This window comes from Rhinolophus sinicus, linkage group LG15 (genome assembly GCF_036562045.2).
Source record: "Rhinolophus sinicus isolate RSC01 linkage group LG15, ASM3656204v1, whole genome shotgun sequence".
Classification (NCBI taxonomy): Eukaryota; Metazoa; Chordata; class Mammalia; order Chiroptera; family Rhinolophidae; genus Rhinolophus; species Rhinolophus sinicus.
This window is the reverse complement of record NC_133764.1, coordinates 16,441,522-16,455,278: the sequence shown is the minus strand read 5'-3', so window position 1 is coordinate 16,455,278 and position 13,757 is coordinate 16,441,522. Positions and strand designations below refer to the sequence as shown.

Sequence of the window (13,757 nt, the reverse complement as noted above, 5' to 3'; positions counted from 1 at the left end):
TTTTCTTCCTAGCTTCTGGTATTTTGATGGCAATCTTTCGCATTCCTTGGCTTCTACATGGATTACTTCAATCCTCTTATCTTCACATGCCATTCTCCATGAGTCTGTGATCAAATTTTCCTCTTTTTATATGGACACCAGTTATATTGGAATAGGGCCCACCCTAATCAACTTATTTTAACTTGATTACCTCTATAATCAAATGCAGTCATATTCTGAGGTACTTGGGGTTAGGACTTCAAGAGCTCTTTTCTTAGGGGGCACTCTTCAACACATAACAGATAGCATCAAGGAAGTAAAAAGACAACCCATAGAATAGGAGAAAAATTTTGTAAATCATATATCTGATAAGGATCTTATATCTAGAATATATAAAAAATTCTTACAACTAAACAATAGACACCCCAATTGAAAAATGGGCAAAGGATCTGAATATGCACTACTTCAAAGAAGATGTACAAATGGCAACAAACTCACAAAACTACACTCCATATCATTAGCCATCAGGGAAATGCAAATCAAAATCACGAGGTACCACTTTTCACCAACATAGGATGACTATAATTTAAAAAAGAGAAAATAAGTGTTGGTGAGGATGTGGAAAAATTGGAACCCTTGTGCATTGCTGGTGGGAATGTAAAATGGTACAACTACTTTGGAAAACATTTTGGCAGTTCCTCAAAATGTTAAATACAGAATTACCAAATGACCTGACAATTCCACACAAAAGCTTGTACACGAATGTTCGTGGCAGCACTATCCATAATAGTCAAACATGGAAATAGCCCAAATGTCCATCAGCTGATGAAAGGATAAGGAAAATATGGTATAGTCATACAATGGAATATTAATCAGCCATAAAAAGAATGAAGTACTAATACATGCTACAATATGAATGAACCTTGAAAACATGCTAAGTGAGATAATCCAGTCATAAAGAGACCACATATTGTATTTCATTTATATGAAGTGTCTAGAATAGGCAAATCCATAGAGACAGAAAATAGACTGGTGGTTGCTTAGGGCCTTGGCAATGGGGAGGAATGGGGAAGAGGTTGGAGGAAAATGGGGAGTGCTAATGGGCATGGGTTTCTTTTGGGGTGATTAAAATGTCCTAAAGTTTACTGTGGATGGTCGCACAATTCAGTGAATATACCAAAAACCATTGAGGTGTATACTTTAAATGGGTGAGTTGTGTGGTATTTGAATTATGTCTAACTAAAGTAGATTTTGAGAACCTGAAGAAGACTAAGGGGGTGGGGCATCCATTCTCAGTTCATACATAGGTCAAAAAAAAAGTCTAAAAGTTATGTACCAAAATATTCAATGATTGAGCATCTCTAGGTTTCTATTTTTCTTCTTTTTGCTTGCCTAGATTCTCTAATCTTTCTACAATAACTTCTATTATATTTTAAGTATAAAGAAATTCAGTGAATTCAATTAGGTAGTATTATACCAGTGTTAATGTCCTTGTTTTAATAATTATACTACAGTTATATAAGATGCTAACATTAGAAAATAGCTAGATCAAGGGTATGTAAAGCTCTGTACTATTTATGCAACTCCTCTGCATGTCTAAAATTAGTTCAAAAGAACTTAAGAGAAGAAGTAAAGTGAATAGTCTCTATGTGTCTCCACTTCGTTATTGTTCTCTCATGCTTCTATATTTAGTGGTCTTCTGCCTGCATTGTTTTACCTGAAAGTGCCCCCTCAAAGGTTACCAGAAACCTATTTTTTTAAACTTTCTTGATCACGAAGTCTGACACTATTATCTTCTCCACTTGATCTCTGTCACATTATATAGCAGAGTTCGCTTTCTTTTTTCTTTTTTCATTGGCTCAACATTGTATCTTCTACTTTTCTCCTCTTCTATAATATGTTTTTAGCCATTTTTGCTGTCTTGACAATTGCATCCAATTTCTTTCCCTGTCACCACTATATAACTGCCTCTTTAAAAACAATTACATAATAAAGTTATTGTGAAAAGATGAGAAAATATAGGCAAACAAAAAGAAGAAAATAAGCCTAGAGCTCATCAACTGTTTAATATCTTGGTATATAACTTTTAGACTCTGTATATGGACTGAGACTGGACACTTACATTCTCACTCTCAGTCTTTAAGTTGTCATACTGCTTTAAAATTTTTAATTAGATTTTTAAAAATTATCAAAGTAGAGCAGTGAGAAGTAAGGGAGATAGTAAAATGCACAGGTGTTCATTATCTCTCACTTGAATTATTTCAGTAGTACTCTGAAGAGTCTTCCTGACTTTGGTCCATTTTTAACATTATTATCAGAATAAACTTCCTAAAACCAAGAATATATCATTTATCACCTTTCTTCAGAGATGTTCACTGGTTTCTTATTACTCTGAAAATAAAGTTGAAATGTTAGTACTGTCTAGAACTATGGTGTCCAGAGTGAGATTTATACTAGATAATCCAGTACAATGTAGGAAGAATATATTAGAAAATCTATTTATATTTTAATTTTTATGCAGGTTTATAATACCCATATTATATTAGTACAGTAGTATATCTACATAATTTATAATTAAATGGATAGGTAAATAGATATTGATGGACATGGAGATAGAGACATAAAAGAGGTGTGCAAGTCTTTAGTAGGAAAAAAACAAAGCAAGAGAGCATCACAATAATCTAAAATAATTTTTATTTGATAAGAGAACAGTGGGATCATAAGCCTATAATTGGTATATTAAGCTTATGAAATGAGGTCATTTATATGTTTTAAAGTTAAATGGTTAATTCTCAGTGGCGGGAAATGGGAAATTGTAATTTTTCTCCTCACGCTTTTCTGTACTTTTCTATTTCCAAAAGAGAGAAATGAAGTTTTGACCATCTTTCAAAGCTTGATTTCTTCAGGAAACTTCCCCTGCCAATCTAGTCAGAAGTGATCTTTCTCTTAACTAGATTCCAGTAACAGTTATTTGTGCCTCCACAGTAGTTCTGGTTTTTTCACTCTTCATTGAGCAAGGTATTGTACGTGTACTATGCTAGACACGGTGCTAGAGGCTGAGCACACAAAGACTCAACTGTTTCGAGGAGTAGTTTTCTTCAGGGAAGAAAAAGGTGCAACCAGTTGTAACAGGATAAGATAATTGTACAGAGTGCAGTCCAAGCACAGAGGGACTGTCTTAATCCCCCTGGAAGTCGGAGAAAGCTGCTTACTGCACGTTGTATGTGAATTATCTTTTCTGGACTTTAAGATTCTCAAAAAACATGCAATGAAAGTATGAATATGAAGTTTTTTGTTTTTTTGTAGAAGAGTTGGGTTGGGTTTAAAATTACTTTAATTGTAAGAAATAGTGTTTAGGTTTGTTTTTTTAACAGAGCATGTTTAATTTTGATTTAAAAAATAGATAATAAAATCATATATTAAAAATCAAAATGACGTAGGAAGCTATACATTGAAAAGCCTCACTGCCTCCTCTGGCTCCATGCACCTCATTCCCACCCCTACATATACCCTACTGGTAACCATTTTTATTATTTTTTCTTATCCTTCCCATGTTTTTGATGCAGATACAAACAAATGCAAATAAAGATTATTTTTCTTTTTCTTCAGGAAAATTCCCAGATGTTTCAAGGTAGACCTTGCAAGAATATGTACCCTAATGAATACTTTCCTCATGGAATAACTAATGGAGCTAGTTGGTATAATGTCCCAGGTAAATGTTCTTTTATATTAAAGCCATATAACTTGATGGATTTTCTTTTCCCCTGGATGTTGCTGCTTGTTACTAATTTTTTAATTTTGAGAAAGAATCATTCTTTTTAAAGTATTGTTTAAATAGTTTAAAACATTCAAATAATCTTTTCGATTATTTTTACATTTAATGCACTTTGAGTAAAAGTAATGTACTAAAACTAGATGAAAGTGTTATGTTTACCTCTGGCTATTATGAAGAACCTTAGATGTGCTAATAAGAAGAGTTGGTAAGCTACACTTGAATTCTTCTTCTGGAACGTGAAAGTACAAGTGTTTTACCTATACCACAAGCATCAAGAGCTCTCAAATGAACATGTTTTGTTTTTCAACCAATGCGGAGAAAAGATGAATTTGGCTTTTTACCAGAAATATAGAAAGTTTACCTTTGGAATCTGAGCTAGTTAGAACTTCAGAGTGACTGATTTTAACTTTTTATCCTTTAGGTGGTATGCAGGACTGGAACTATTTACAAACAAATTGCTTTGAAGTGACTATTGAACTAGGTTGTGTGAAATACCCATTTGAGAAGGATCTGCCAAAATTTTGGGAACAGAATCGAAGATCTCTAATCCAGTTTATGAAACAGGTGACTAGTCAGGAGTTAAGTATGAGATTTCCCCAAAGAGCAAGAAGATTTTTGTGTGTACATGTGGTTTTCATGCAGTAGTTTTAAAATACACCCATTTGAATTCCAATTTGGCCTATTCATGTTTTAGTACATTTATCTAGAAAATTCATGGATGGGAATGAGTTTGTTTGTATGTATGGGGAAGAGCTGAAAATTATTAAACAGTATAGTAATCTTTTGCTCTTAATGGTTAGGGATCACTTTTTACCGTCTTTGTAAAAGACTAACATAAATTGGATACACATGTAAGCATTTGTCAGGTCATACAAAGATGGGCTATGGGGTAAATATTTTTATTCTTTTTATTTTTGCCAGTGGTTTAGTGTGAAATGATTAATGTCCTTTTGTTTGGATATGCATGGTGGTCAATCAGTGAAGACTGTAAGAAATATGCTAATAATAGTTAATTATTAGGATAATCTGACAAATACTTTATGCCAGTACTTTTCTGCTTTGTTCTTTTTGCTGAATGGAGTGGCCTAAAGGCTCTTGAGTTGGCATACTAATTTTTAAAAATATTTTATTCTAAAAACCTTTTAAAAATACAGAAAAGTTATAAGACAGAAAACAATAAACACTACTATTCTTTCATCTAGATTCAACATTTTTTAACATTTTGCTGTATTTGCTTTACTTATATATAAATTATACACACCCGTATTTTTTCTGAACTATTACAATGTAAATTACTATTTTCTGAACTATTGCAATGTAAAGCTGTTGATATTTTACCCCTAAATATTTCAAAATGTACCTTTTAGAAATAAAGATATTCTGTATGCTATCCCCAAATGACATTAGCTGTCCTAAGAAAATTAACACTATTCCCTAATATTATCTAGAACCTAGTCCACATTCAAATTTCCCCCTGTTGATCCCAAAGTGTCTTTTTATAGTTGTATTTTAGAACCAGGATCAAGTCAAGTTTCATGCATTGCATTTGAATATTACGTCTCTTTACTCTCTAATCTGAAATAGTCCTTCCATTTTTTGAAAATGACATTTTCCTTTTAAAGAAGCCAGGCCAGTTTTCTTAATGTCCTGTATTCTGAAACTGTCAAATGTGCTAAAGTTTAAAAGTGTATTTTTATATTCCTTATGATAAAGACAAACCTAGCCTATGAAAAATTAGCCTTTCAAAAACTATTTTGTTTAATGGGTGTTTACATTTAGCTTTATTCTGAACTCCTAAATTCCTGTTTGTTCCACGTTTACATTATTAACAATCTGTTATTTTAGATTTGAGCTCCCAAAATAATTAGATTTTGATCTTTACCACTGAAATCTGGGTGTCCTTGTACTTTATCCAGGTTCATCAGGGTGTCAAAGGATTTGTCCTCGATGCCACGGATGGCAGGGGTATCTTAAATGCCACCATTAGTGTCGCTGAAATTAATCACCCAGTGACTACTTACAAAACTGGAGATTACTGGCGTCTCTTGGTTCCAGGAACTTATAAAATCACAGCATCTGCTCGAGGGTGAGTGACTGAATACTTTGAAATTGTGCTTGGGGATAAGACAGACATTGTTCTATTCTGGAAGATTATTGCCAGAAAGCCCGAGAGGCTAAGCCACCTTGAGTTTAGTGCTGGGAAGTTTAGAGCTGGTTACACATTTGACCTCCTCTAGTGGCAAAGTGAGTACACAAACCCTCAAATGTAAGAAATCTATGAAATTATGCACTTTGAACAGTGGCCTCTTCTACCTTCCTCCTCTCAGATCACCTGCGCGTTGTCCATATGTAAAGCCATGAGTGATTTCCTTCACTATTAGTAACTATTCTGGGAAGTACCTGTTAGTAGAGACAAAAAAAATCCCGTTTTGCTGGATACTTAGTCATGTTGTCCAAAAATACCCACTTTACATTCGTACCCTTTTAAAGCTCTTTCACAGACATTCATTTTTTATTATTGTACATTTGCTTTATTGCTTCAGTGAAATTTTGTTTCTTGTTGCTAATTCTCCAAGAAAGGCCATGTTCATCTTTTTTACAGGTTTTCTTTCCACAAAGATACATGTACTTAAAAAGAGAAAATGAACTTAGGACCTTTTTTCCCTTGGAAAAAACTTAATTTTCTTTATTTTCCCCTCCTTTACAGACAGCTTAGAATTGGAACCATCTGACTGTTTAATCTGAAACTTATCATTTTTACCCTCTTTTATAGTTTTCTTTTTTATGTTTTGATAAGTAGAGAGGTTACCACAGGATATTTCCCTCCCCCTACTAGCTGTCTTATTTCTGAAGAGTTCATTTGAACATCCATTGAAATAAGGGTAAGTATATAGTTTATAGTTTATATAAATATGTACAAACTATATAAGTTTATGGTTATTGCGACCTTTTTTTTGGAAAAATGATTTTTAATTATCTAGTGGTCCATAAATGGATGGCTTAGAATTTCACACTAATGAATAATGAGGTATTTTCTGTTTTATCTCCATTTTGGGATAGTACTGGAAAAACTAAAGCAACAAGGTATCCGAAAAATAGGGCAAGAATGATCTGTTTGGTAGATAATGTCCTAAGTTAGTACCTTTCAAACTTTTCCAACCATGTATTCTGATGAAAGCAAGTGAATGCAGATTCCAAGAGATATGGGGGTATTCACTACAAGTACAAATTTTCTTTTGAAGTAAAACTTTCTTTTAATCTTAAAAACTCATTCATATTTTACATTCTACTCACGTCTGTTCTTTGTTTAATATTTAAAACAAATATTAAATTATCACAAAGTTGGAAATTTGACTCTTAGGAAGATGCACCACATTTTTCTCATGGATTCACATATCCTCTGCACACCTTTCTTTGCCCAGGGCTCAGGTACTCCAGCTGCAAAACGTGTGGCTCTGACGTGTCTATTTTTATCACAGGTATAATCCAGTTACCAAGAATGTGACCGTAAAGAGTGAAGGTGCTATTCAGGTCAACTTCACACTTGTTCGATCTTCAACAGATTCAAACAATGAATCAAAGAAAGGGAAGGGGGACAGCACCAACACTGCTGACGCCAGTGATCCAACTACTAAAGAGTTTGAAACTTTAATTAAAGACCTTTCTGCTGAGAATGGTTTGGAAGGCTTCATGTTACGCTCCTCTTCAAATCTGGCTCTTTATCGATACCATTCATACAAAGACTTATCAGAGTTTCTGAGAGGACTTGTGATGAACTACCCACATATTACAAATCTTACCAGGTGCGTGTCACCTCCTAACTACCTTGCCTTTTCTTTGTTTCTTTCCTTTTTTTATTTTTCTTTTTTAAGAAGTTACATTCAGCATAAGCCGGGTTGAATAGTTCTTATAATTTGTTTGGGAACATAGAGGGTCGGAGTTCACTTATTTTGAAACATATTTGCCTGGAGAGCTTTGTAACAACAAATCTTGAAAACTTTTATGAGGAACATTGGAGTGTATGTCCTGTGCCTCCAGGAAATGTAAAATTACTGTTTCTAATGGTTACTTTGATTCCTTTCCACTTTTCAGCTGCAGACTCATGTTCTGACTAAATACTAGTTTGTTTTATTTTGCTTGAAGCAAGGAACAAATTTGGAACTTTGAGCTCACCTGTCAGGGATCATTCTTTTTTTCAAATTAGAAAATGAAGCCTGGTTGCTGTCATGTTCTATACTGTAGTCTCTCGTCACAGCTGAACGGTTGCTTTTCCCTGAAGCCTTGGCGACATATGTGATTAAGGGTCTCTGGAAAATATGCAGTACTGGCTTATGTGAAAGTGATGGCTGAGACAGCCTTCACTTTCACTTTCTGGGGCTTCTCTGCCTTGCTCTCACTGTTTCATAATAAATCCTCTTTAGGTCTTGTTACTCCAAACTTATTTCCTTGATTTGTTGATTTCTATTGTTTGCCTGTTGACTGCCTTTACTTTACATTTGCCCTCAGTTTGTCATTCTCCACCACATAAGTAATAAACATTATCTAGCCTTTTACTTTGTTTTTCTTCATTGGTCCTTTTAATTTTACCAGCAAATACTGGTTTACAATGTTCATGGATGCAAAGAGTGATATTTACTTTGGCAATACTAATTACCTCTCTTCTTCAACTGATTCTTGAATATTTCTGCCCAGTTCAGGTTTTAATATTGTCCATATTAGTGCCACATAGAGCTTATAGACTTTCTTCTTTTAAAGTTAAAAAAAATTGGAAATTATTTTGCTATCCATTTACTTAATTCACTTAAGTATTTTTAACCTTACAATTCAAGAGAACTTTTTAGTTAAATATTTCCCCCAAAATATACAACACCTGCCAATGGTGGGACACAAGACAGTGTTAGGTAGTCCACCAATGGGTATCATTGAATAGAATTGACAGAAAGCAATACTTTTTCTAGTCTATTAATCCTTCTCAATTTAATGCTAATGTTTGTTTTTTTTCTAACCCTTGTAAATCTCCCTTTATATTAAAGAAAGCAGGCCTTAAGATCAGACCTCTTGGGCAAGCAGAGCATTTTCAATCATCTTTATTGTGATACTGGTACTACATTTATAGTAAAGTATAAAGTATCTAATTTACATAAATTAATTTAGATTTGAAAAGTGAGGTTTTCTACATTTGTCTATATTTAAATTTTTCCACAATGAAAATGTAAATGAGGTAATTTAAAAAATGTGTGTTAACTAAATAGTAGTGTAGATTGTAGAAGATAGGACAAATATTGTGAAGATGGTATGAGAATGACTGAATTTGGAAGAATGCTATACTGAATCATAATCTTTCCTGAATCTGATAATATATCACTTCTATTTGACTTTCTTTGTTCAAGGAAAACTAATTTTCTTGAGGTTTTCTGACACAATGATTCATCCTTTAAAGACTTGTTAAGGCTTTTCATGTTTATTTTATTTTAAATTCAATAAGTCAGCATTAACATAATGCTTGATTACTTGCTGACTTTTTGTTTCTGGTTTTTGAAAGTTTGGGACAGAGTGCTGAATATCGTCATATTTGGTCCCTTGAAATATCCAATAAGCCCAACATATCTGAGCCTGAAGAACCAAAGATTCGTTTTGTTGCTGGTATCCATGGAAATGCTCCTGTTGGAACTGAACTGCTTTTGGCTCTGGCAGAATTTCTCTGCCTAAACTACAAAAAGAACCCAGCTGTTACCCAAGTAAGAGAATAGCCTGTTTTGACATGTTAAAAGGAAAAAATTCAATGATACATTGATATAAAGGCACCGTTTTGAAATTTTAATTTCTTGTTAGGTTTTACACAGAGTCACTTTTAGTGCATTATAAACTTTACTCTTTAAAAATATACCATCTTTGTATATACTCATTGTTAATAGTGTCTTTCTATTCTATTTCTTTGGTTAGAATTAAGGCACATAGAGGAAAATATATTAAAGATTTGCATTCAATCCTCTACTCCCTTATTTAATAGCCAAGTTATACTTCCAATCTTTACTTACGATTTTGTGCATTCTAACTTAAGGACTTCCTTCCTAGTTACTGATAACTAGGATACTTTATTGGAAAAAGAGGTGAAAGACAAATAGTTTTTCTTTTCATGTAGTAAATACAAAATTATTGGGCATCTTGGCTGCTAAGAGATTTTAGAAAAAGCAATGTGGCACTGTCTACTTTAGTTATCCATGACTATAGAAAAGAACTTTGATTCAGAGGCTTGGTCGTGTATGATTAAGCAGTCTGTGATCTCTTAGAGGTCGAGTGGAAAGTGTGTGCATCCTTCTAGAACACTCAGTAATTAGCAGTGTCTACGTAGAATTTAGAAAGGAGAAAGGAACTGATATTTATTTAATACCTACTGTCTGCTGGGTTCTATACCAAGTACTTTACATGCATCAGGATTTAATCCTCAACCCTGTAATTATGTTATCTCCGCTTTATACATGTGAAAACTGAGGCAGAGATATTTGATAACTTACAGGAGGTTACATAGACAGTAAGTGGTAAAACGAATTGAACCCAAACCCTATGCTGTTGTGTTATACATACTGTCTCCCCTAAAAGAAATTTGGAAAGAATTGATGTCATGATTAGGATCGGAAGGGAACTGTGGGATTAGGTGAGATTAATTTATATCAGAATTAATCAAAAAAGTAATTTACAACCTTCAGCAAAGCAAATTCCATTGACTTCTTTATGTGAGTTATGAGTTACAAGAAGTATCTCAAAGACATTTTTTTATTCTTTTATAAAATGGGAGAGTCCCTAGGACAGTAGTTGTCAACCCTGGCTACACATTAGAAACATCTAGGAAGTTTTTTAAAATACCAGTGACTGGGTCTCATCCCCAGAAGCATCAATATTCCTTTAAAAGCTCCTTAGGTTATTCTAATATTTGGGCAGAGTTACTACCTACTGATCTTATAAGAGACTGTATACCCCAGGTAAAACATCTACCAGGAGTTTCAAAACTCCAGTTTATGAGGATTTGCCTCACTGGTCTAGATGGGTTTGAACTAGATCACGTTAGGTTGCCATTTATTTTGTGCTAAAGGTCAGAATTGTCTGGCAAGTTCAAGAAAATATACACATACCCAGAGACCTATAGTGAAACCCAAGCATGTATACTTTAGAAAAAGATCTCCCCCAGAGAGAGATTTAAGAACCAATTAATTAAAGGGACTCAAATATTTTCAATCTATAGACTATTTTAACAGAATAAATAAACCAGGGATCACTTATTCTGATTTACTATTAGAAATACATAGGATGAAGTGTATCAGAAATTAGTTCATGCCACATATGTAGGTATTGATGCCTATAAATCATCTAGAGGAGAAATTATGGGTAAGACAAATACCCTATTTCATTTTTTTTTGACATGCTAATTTCAACTCTTCTGTCTCATTGTTTCCAGACATACATTGATAGTTGTCAGATTATGCATTCCAGTTTTTAATCTGGAAAACAATCTTATTGACTTAAGCCATTGGTCAGCAAACTTTTTCTATAAAAGGCCATGTAGTATATATTTCAGGCTTTGTGGGATAGATGTTCTGTGTTACAACCACTCAACCCTACCATTACAGCACAAAAACAGTCATGGCCTGGGTATGACTATGTGCCAATAAAACTTTATTTACAACAACAAGCAGAAGGCTGGATTTAGCCTGCTGGCAGTGGTTTCTGACGCCTGTAGTAAGTCATCAGGCGGTCTCTGGGAACATTAGTTCTACAGTAGTTTTTTTGTTTCTTTTTTTAATGTACTTGGAGCAAGAATTTTTATTTTTTAAATTTTTTGCTGCCTTTTAAAAATATGCATTTAAAACAAATAAGATTTTCCATTTGAGGCATGGTAGCTACCTTTTGATTCCACGTATAACTAATAAACTCATTGACTTCTGTTTCTGTTTTAGTTGGTTGACAGGACTAGAATTGTGATTGTCCCTTCTCTAAATCCAGATGGGCGAGAGCGAGCACAAGAGAAAGAATGTACTTCAAATATAGGACAAACGAATGCTCGTGGCAAAGACCTGGATACAGACTTTACAAGTAAGTTTCATTGTTTGGCATTAAAGTACTTTGCAGTTTTTGAGGGAAGACGTTTGCTCTGCATTCACGTTGTTTGCCTTCACTCAAGAGTCCAAATAACTTGATTTGGGCGGAGAAGAGGAGCCTTATGTAGCTTGTAGGCAGTTGACAGTGTTTTTGGGTCCTTTATTTGGCAGGGAGAGTTGGTAAAGCGAATGATAACACTACTTTTGGAAGGTAAGTAACTGCCCTTTAGAGTAAATCAAAGGGTAATAGGAGGATAGGAATATAAATTCTCAGGTATAGCCCCAGAAATTTAACAACGGGCAGAGTAATGGAATGTTCCATTGGCCAGGTGGCCCATTGCAATTCATAAGGAATCCCACAAGGCACTGAGCATGGGCAGCTATATTAAGACAGTATAGTCCTACGACCACATCAAAATTACAACTAAACTACAGAACAACCATCACTGAGAATCACCTGAAGTCTAACTCAACAGAAGTCCTGCAACTAAAGACATACACAAGAAGCCACCTCAAGACTGGCAGCAGGGGCAGAGACATGGGACGGGCTGGTCCCACACCTGCTTGTGGCAGTTAAAAATCGGGAGGAATATCTTGACTGTGGAGGTCCCCCTGAGAGGCGAGGGGACCCAGTCCCTCACCAGACTCCCCAGCCCAGGGTTGGAGGGATGGGGAGAGAAGTACCCACAACTTCTGGCTGTGAAAACCAGCGCAGACTGTGGCTAAGAGAGATGGAGGGTGCTGGAGACCCAGGCGTTCCTCTTAAAGGGCCCACACACAGACTTACTCGTTGATGGACTCACTCACCCTGAGCTCCAGTGCTGGGGCAGCAGCTCAAAAGGCACCAGGGACATACTCTTGGTGATTCCCTGAGGCCCCTCTGCAACCAACTTGTGGGCCCACCCAAGCTTCTTCCAGTGGCTTTTCCATACAAATGGCCTGGCTTGGCTTATGCTGCAGACTTTCCTAAAATTACTCAAAGGTTCACAAGCCCCAGACAAGCAACAGCTGGCTTCAGTGTGCCCTTACCTCTAGCTGAGCAGCCCCAAGCCCAGCACTAGCAGCAGCTGGCCTTCGTGTACAGGTTAGCCTCTCCCAGGTGTCTCCAAGCCCAGCACGGGCAGTGGTCATTTGCATATTGCTTAGTGGCTCATTCCAGGTGGCCCCAGGCAGGGCACAGGCTGCAGCTGAACTTGGCTTGTAGCAGAGCCCCTTACAGGAGGCCCCAGGGCCAACACACTTTGTGGCCACCTTTGGACCCAGCCGGAGCACCATCAGACTGCCTGTGTGGACAACACGCCCAAAGGGCAGACTGGGCAGATACCAGAGCCCCACTAAAGTCAATCCTGCTCTATAGGATCAGCCCCTGCACCACAGCTCCTCCACTGTAGTCACAGCCAATCCTGACAACCAGTCAGCCTGAGGGTCAATCTCTCCCATTGATGTGCAAACAGCAACCAAGGCTCAACTACAACAGGAGGGCACACACAACCCACACAAGGGACACACCTGCAGCATCTAGCTCAGGTGACCAGGAGAGTGTGCCACTGGGCCCCACAGGACACCAACTCCGTAAGGCCACTCTACTAACCGGGAAATATAGTAGCTCTATCTAATATATGGAAACAAACACAGGGAGGCAACCAAAATGGGGAGGCAAAGAAACATGTCCCAAATAAAACCACAGAACAAAGCTTCAGAAAAAGAACTAAACAAAATGGAGGCAAGCAATCTACTAGACGCTGAGTTCAAAAAACTGGTTCTAAGGATGCTCAGTCATCTCAGGGAGAATTTCAACAAAGAGACAGGAAACATAAAAAATGGAGATAGAAAACGAAGAACCAGTCAGAAATAAAGAATATAATAACTGAAATGAAGACTACATTAGAGGGAATTAACAGTAGATTAGA

General features: G+C 36.0%; 1 protein-coding gene across 1 annotated transcript in view; it reads left to right on the top strand.

Moving 5' to 3' along the window:
- CPD (carboxypeptidase D) overlaps positions 1-13,757 on the top strand; it is a 65,242-nt gene that overhangs the window by 37,113 nt on the left and 14,372 nt on the right. The window contains exons 9-14 of the mRNA XM_019739524.2: positions 3,589-3,691; positions 4,176-4,318; positions 5,671-5,840; positions 7,234-7,557; positions 9,297-9,492; positions 11,707-11,842. Of these exons, the coding sequence (XP_019595083.2) occupies positions 3,589-3,691; positions 4,176-4,318; positions 5,671-5,840; positions 7,234-7,557; positions 9,297-9,492; positions 11,707-11,842 (1,072 nt within the window). The remainder of the gene's footprint in view (positions 1-3,588; positions 3,692-4,175; positions 4,319-5,670; positions 5,841-7,233; positions 7,558-9,296; positions 9,493-11,706; positions 11,843-13,757) is intronic.